At 44.5% G+C, this 6,094-nt stretch overlaps 1 protein-coding gene across 2 annotated transcripts; it reads left to right on the forward strand.

The window, feature by feature from the left end:
- The first annotated feature begins 3,466 nt into the window (after positions 1 to 3,466).
- Positions 3,467 to 5,523, forward strand: LOC124705692 (protein RRP6-like 2). 2 transcript variants are annotated; one of them, XM_047237392.1, is made up of 2 exons: positions 3,467 to 3,782; positions 5,414 to 5,523. In XM_047237392.1, the coding sequence occupies exons 1-2, from the start codon at positions 3,474 to 3,476 to the stop codon at positions 5,459 to 5,461; spliced, it is 357 nt and encodes a 118-aa protein (XP_047093348.1). In that variant the 5' UTR covers positions 3,467 to 3,473; the 3' UTR covers positions 5,462 to 5,523. The 2 variants fall into 2 exon arrangements, with proteins under 2 accessions (XP_047093348.1, XP_047093349.1); XM_047237393.1 differs by lacking the exon at positions 5,414 to 5,523 and adding an exon at positions 5,224 to 5,394.
- The last annotated feature ends 571 nt before the right edge of the window (positions 5,524 to 6,094 follow it).

The raw sequence follows: 6,094 nt of genomic DNA on the forward strand, positions 1-6,094 counted from the left end.
ATGAGGAAAATAACTTTCTTACTGCGCCTTATTCTGAGGACGAAATAGGAAAGGCGGTTTTCCAAATGGAACACAACAAAGCCCCGGGCCCTAATGGCTTCCGAGCTGAATTTTATCAGTTCTTTTGGGACATCAAGGTTGATCTTCTAGACTTGTTCGCTGATCTTCATGCTGGACAACTAGAGTTGTTTCGCCTAAATTTTGGTGAGATTATTTTACTGCCTAAGGTTAATGAAGCAGAAAGGATCCAACAATATAGACCTATCTATCTCCTTAATGTTAGCTTTAAAATATTCACTAAAGTTGCCACTATTAGGCTGAACACGGTGGCTGACCATGTAGTTCGACCTTCGCAAACTGCCTTTATGCAAGGGCGTAACATCCTGGATGGGGTGGTTGTCCTTCATGAAACAGTCCACGAACTACATCGGAAAAGGTTGAATGGGGTTATATTGAAGAACCATTTTGAAAAAGCCTATGACAAGGTGAAGTGATCTTTCTTACAACAAACTCTCAGAATGAAAGGTTTTTCTGAAGAGTGGCTCTCTCTAATTCATAGTTTTGTCTCGGGGGAAGTGTTGCCATTAAAGTCAATGATGACGTTGGTAAATACTTTCAAACCAAGAAGGGACTAAGACAAGGTGATCCATTATGCTATTTAATATAGTGGCGGATATGCTCGCTATTATGATTGAACGCGCAAAGTCTGAGGGCCATATTGAAGGAGTTGTTCCCCATCTAGTGGATGGTAGATTTTCCATTCTTCAATATTCCGACGACACAATTCTCTTTATGGAACATGATATAGAAAAGGCACGAAACCTAAAACTAATTCTTTCAGCATCGAGCATTTATTGGGTCTGAAAATTAATTTTCATAAAAGTGAGTTGTTTTGTTTTGACGAGGCCCAAGATCATGTTGCTCTGTATGCTGATTTATTTGGCTGCGGACAAGGCCAATTTCCTATCAATTATTTGGGAATACCGATTAATTATCGGAGACTTACCAATGCGGAAAGAAAATTGGTAGAGGAAAGATTATAAATTAGATTATTCGGTTGAAAAGGCAAATTACTATCCCTAGGCGGAAGATTGGTTCTTATCAATGCAGTACTAAGTAATATGGTACTGTATATGATATCTTTCTTCCAGCTACCTAAAGGAGTCTTAAAACGATTGGATTATTTCCGATTAAGATTCTTCTGGCAAGGGGATAGTGAGAAGCGTAAATATCGTCTGGCTAGATGGAATGTGCTTTGCCGCCCTAAGGAGCATGGTGGTCTTGGTATCCAAGACCTCCAGGTTAAGAATAGAGCCCTACTTGGTAAATGGCTATTCAAGCTACTGATCGAGGATGGCATTTGGCAAACACTCCTAAGGAGGAAGTATATTGGTTCAAAGGCGTTATCCCAGGTATATTGGAAACGTGGGGATTCGCATTTTTGGGCTGGTATTATGGCAACGAAGAGATTCTTCTTCCCATACTGAATTTCTCTATTAGGGATGGGTCGGAAATTCGTTTTCTGGGAGGATAAGTGGCTAGGTAATACTACACTTCGAGAACAATATCCTGCATTGTACAATATTGTGCGTCACAAGAGCGATACTATCGCTAAGGTGTTGGAATCTTCCCCACCCAATGTGGCGTTTAGAAGAAGTCTCATTGGAACTAGGCATGATTCATGGAATCACTTGCTTCAGCGACTAGATTCGATACATCTATCGCATGGATCGGATGAGTTTCGTTGGAATCTTACTGGGAGTGGTTCATTCTCGGTGGCTTCTATGTATGCTAATCCAGCCGGATATTCATGTTGATAGTAATTCGAAAATTTGGAAGATGAAGATACCACTCAAAACAAAAGTGTTTGCGTGGTTTCTTCGTCGAGGAGTTATTCTCACCAAAGATAACCTTGCTAAACGCAATTGGCATGGTAGTAAGAAGTGTATCTTTTGTCATCATGATGAGACGATAAAACACTTATTCTTCTAGTGTAAATTAGCTAGTTCTATATGGTCAGTCATCCAGATAGGCTCTATCTTATACCCACCACGTAGTGTTACGAATATTTTTGGCAACTGGCTCAACGGTGTGGATACTAGGTTTAAGCGTCTTATTAGGATGGAGTGATTGTCGTTATTTGTTCGCTATGGCTATGTAGAAATGACAAGGTTTTTAACAGTGTATCTTCTAATCTTATGCAGGTCATATACCGATGCACGGCTACTCTACGTTCATGGTTGCCTCTTGAGCGAGTGGAACACCGCGAACTCTTTACGGAGGTGTCTACACGATTGGAGGATACGGCGAGAGATATTTTTTCCAACATGGGTGGCCGTGTGATGCCCGTCTGGGTCCCCCAGATTAGCTATTATCACTAGTAGAAAACTGCTCTTTTGCACTGGTTCATAATGGCCATATGCACCGGATTGCAAACCGGTGCAAACAATCCGGTGGAAAGCCCCCCCCCCCCTTTTGCACCGGTTCAGTTACGAACCAGTGCTAAAGGGGGCACCACGTGGCCTTCTGTGGTGCGCTAGGATGAGGACCTTTTGCACCGGTTCGTAATACGAACCAGTGCAAAAGGGTTGTGTCGCGGCAGCGTTTTGGAGCCCTTCCCTGCCGCGGCAGACTCTGCCGCGGCAGGGAATTGCACTAAAACGCTGCCGCGGCAGGAAATTTACACTAAAACGTTGTAATGCACACAAATATATATAGGAAACCATTATATTACATATATCGATCGAAGTGACACACGTTCATGCATATATATATATATATATATATATATATATATATATATATATATATATATATATATATATATATATATATATATATATATATATATATATATATATATATATATATATATATATATATATATAGAGCAAGACTATTCTCGAACCCTCCTTAAGAGGGGTTCTAGAATAGCTATTCTAGAACCCTATTCCCGCTTTAGTTTCTTATCCCGAAATCGACCCATGTGAACGCCCGAGAAAAAGTTCCAACCACTCCCGAGTCCCACCACCTACCTGCTGCTCGGTCTCCGCGACTCCGCTCCCCACCCCGCATCTCACCGCCTGCTCCTCACCTGATGCGTGCCCGCGACAGCCGCATCCACCACCCACCGTGCGCCCCGCCGCCGCCGCCCCACCACCCGCCGCGCGCACGGCCACCGCCACCCCCACCACCCGCCGTGCGCCCGGCTTGCCGCCGCCCCACCACGCGCCGCGCGCCGGCCGCCGCCGCCCCACCACGCGCCGCGCGCCCGGCCGCCGCCGCCCCACCACGCGCCGCGCGCACGGCCGCCACTGCCCCCACCACCCTCCGCACGCACGGCCGCCGCCACCCCCACCACCTGTCGGAGGCGCCGCCCCCTTTCCTTGTTGCACGACCAGCTGGCGCAGGGGACGCCAGACCCTTGCCCATCCCCGCGGCGCGGCCTCGACGACCAGCTCACCCGCTCCCCCATGGACGGGTCCAAGGCCCCGAGCGAGGGGGCCGCGGCGGAGGACGGGTCCCAGGGCGCTCGCGGGGACAAGAGCAAGTTGCCCGCTGCCCAAGACGGCGGCTCCAGTTCCGGCGCCGGGTCCTCGAGGGTGCCCGCCGCCTACGGCGCCTACGACAAGTCGCCGGGGGCCAAGCCCAGGGTCACCTTCCACGATCCCACCATCCCGCGCCCGCAGGATCAGTACAAGATCATGGTCAACAACCACAGCGTGCCCTTCGATCATGTATGGCTAGACCAGAGCGAGGACGGCAGGCCTATCCACCCCTTGGTCAGTGTCTTGTCTCATCTCGCTTCGTTTCGTTTCGTCCGTTAGTTGGTTGGTTTTTCGATGGAATCCGTTAGTTAGTTAGTTATAGGATGTGCCTGTTTCTTTTTCTTTGGCTTGGTTTGTTCGGCTTGGAGGGCACTGGGAGTTGCGAATGGACTAGAAGCAGTTATACCTGCAGAGATTTCTTTGTTGTATCGGTAGTCATCAGTAATTGGTATCAAGGACACGTATGGTCCTGATCGAACGCTAATGGTCCTTTTCAATCCCTTGGTTTCTTCTAGTTCTGATTCTGTGGAATGAGCAGAAAAAGCAGTTCGATCTTGTTCTAATTTTGGGGGGATGCATCGCATATTTACATTAAGATGGGGTCAAACTGGGAGTTGCGAGTGGACTAAAAACAGTTATACCTGCAGAGATTTCTGTATCTGATCAAACACTAATAATCCTTTTCAGTTCCTTGACTGCTTCCTATTTGGTGAAGTTCACATCTCCTGGTACTTCATTTTAGATATTCCTGCTTGGTGAATTAGTCTTTCCAATTTTGAAATTCTTTGTTAACTGAATTTTGAAGTTCACAAACGGAAAAATGTGTAGTTCAGAACTGCATAATAGCAGAGTTGAACAGTTCATCAAATAGAGACTGCGAAGTTCTCTGTAATTTTTTTTTAGTCTTGTCTTGGTTTGGAAATGCTTGTATCGTGTGAGTTTCCAGGGAGTTCATTTTGCCTGCCCGAAGGTCTCAGATTGTATTTATCTTCTGAATATAATTCTGTTTGTGAAGCAACACCTATTACTTTACTATAAGCTTTCATTGTTGGTCGATGGCTTTTTAAATCCAAAGCTAGTTCTTGCGAGTACTATATTGGTAGTAACATTGCCGCTTTACACTACCATGGACTTCCTAACTCTCAATAACAAACATTGTGGCGTATGAAGTATACTTCATTTTCTTGTGTACTTCACTTCTCATGCGGTTGAACCATGTGCACCCTTATTCTGACAAATTGTTGGTTATGTGAAGAAGTTGCTTGGTCGGTTCAGACAATTCGAGTTTGGTTAACACAGAAGTGCACTTTGTCTCATACAGAAAAAAAACTTTTTTCTAGAGGTTTATCGACGTTTGCCGGAATATATATTTTTTGAGAAGCTCGCTGAAACTCAACTGGAAGTTTGCTTTGGGCGCATGGGAGGTTCATTTCTTCTTGCAGTTCACTCAAACAAACGGAAATAACCAAAAACGATTCCAAAATCATGACATTCTGCAAGTTTGGTTTCTTTTGTTTATTGAAGTGCGAGTTTAAATTTGTCAAGAAGTGCACTACGTCGGTCGTTGAAGTTCATTTTTTAGGAGTTTTTTTGGCAAGTAAATTTGTGTTTCAAAAAATCTGTTGATCTTTGGGTGTGACTTTGTTTGTAACTGAGGTTTCATTTCTTTTTACAGGTGAGTTCACTTTATTAGACGGATTTGGGCAGTACACTTGTGTATTTCGGAGAATTCTTAAACTTTGATTTCAGGGAAGATCTATTTGTACATATGTGAGCTCCATTTTTATGGAAAAAATAGTTTGGAAGTTCACCTCAACTTCTTTCGGAAGCTCACTTGGTTCGCAATGCCTACTGCTGCAGTCCAGCGGAGCCTGCGCCAGGCCTCCTCGCCCCAGTGCCCTCGTCGCTGCTAGGGAACTGGTCACCTGGGCGTCTGGCCCTCCTCCGCTGGCAGCCTCAACCACACCTACACAGGTAGTACATGGGAAGCAAAGGTTTTCCCCCTGATTCTCATTGCAACATTGTAATAAAATCCTTGCTTGCTTCCGCTATGAGTTATTTTACATTTCAGTCTGATGTCAACACAGTAGCATTTGCTGATTGAAGTGTTGATCTCATTTATTCTGGAAGCGATGATAATATGTGCAAAGTAGCTTGCAATTACAAACTATTATGTTCGACCATATATGACTGAATTTCTTTCAGATTAATTCACCATTTATAATAGTGTCCGATATGGATGAGTATGCTATGGTAAATCTCCTCTGTAGTGTACATGGTCTATTTCAATATTCCAGTTTAGTGTACCCATGCACAGGAATTCCCTAGTATTGCCAAACCTAGTTTTTATGCGTATGATACTGACTATCATTTTTTGATTCCCCTTTTCATGCATGAGGGCCGGACTAATTTATTTTGAAAGGAACAAGCTATATAGGGGCTGAAGCATCTGGGCGATGAGGTACTCAATTTATGACTTTATGCTTTACAAATTAAATCTTTAGCAAACGGAGCAGCCATGGATTGTAAAATAAGCAGTACATTTG

Source organism: Lolium rigidum, chromosome 4 (genome assembly GCF_022539505.1).
Source record: "Lolium rigidum isolate FL_2022 chromosome 4, APGP_CSIRO_Lrig_0.1, whole genome shotgun sequence".
Classification (NCBI taxonomy): Eukaryota; Viridiplantae; Streptophyta; class Magnoliopsida; order Poales; family Poaceae; genus Lolium; species Lolium rigidum.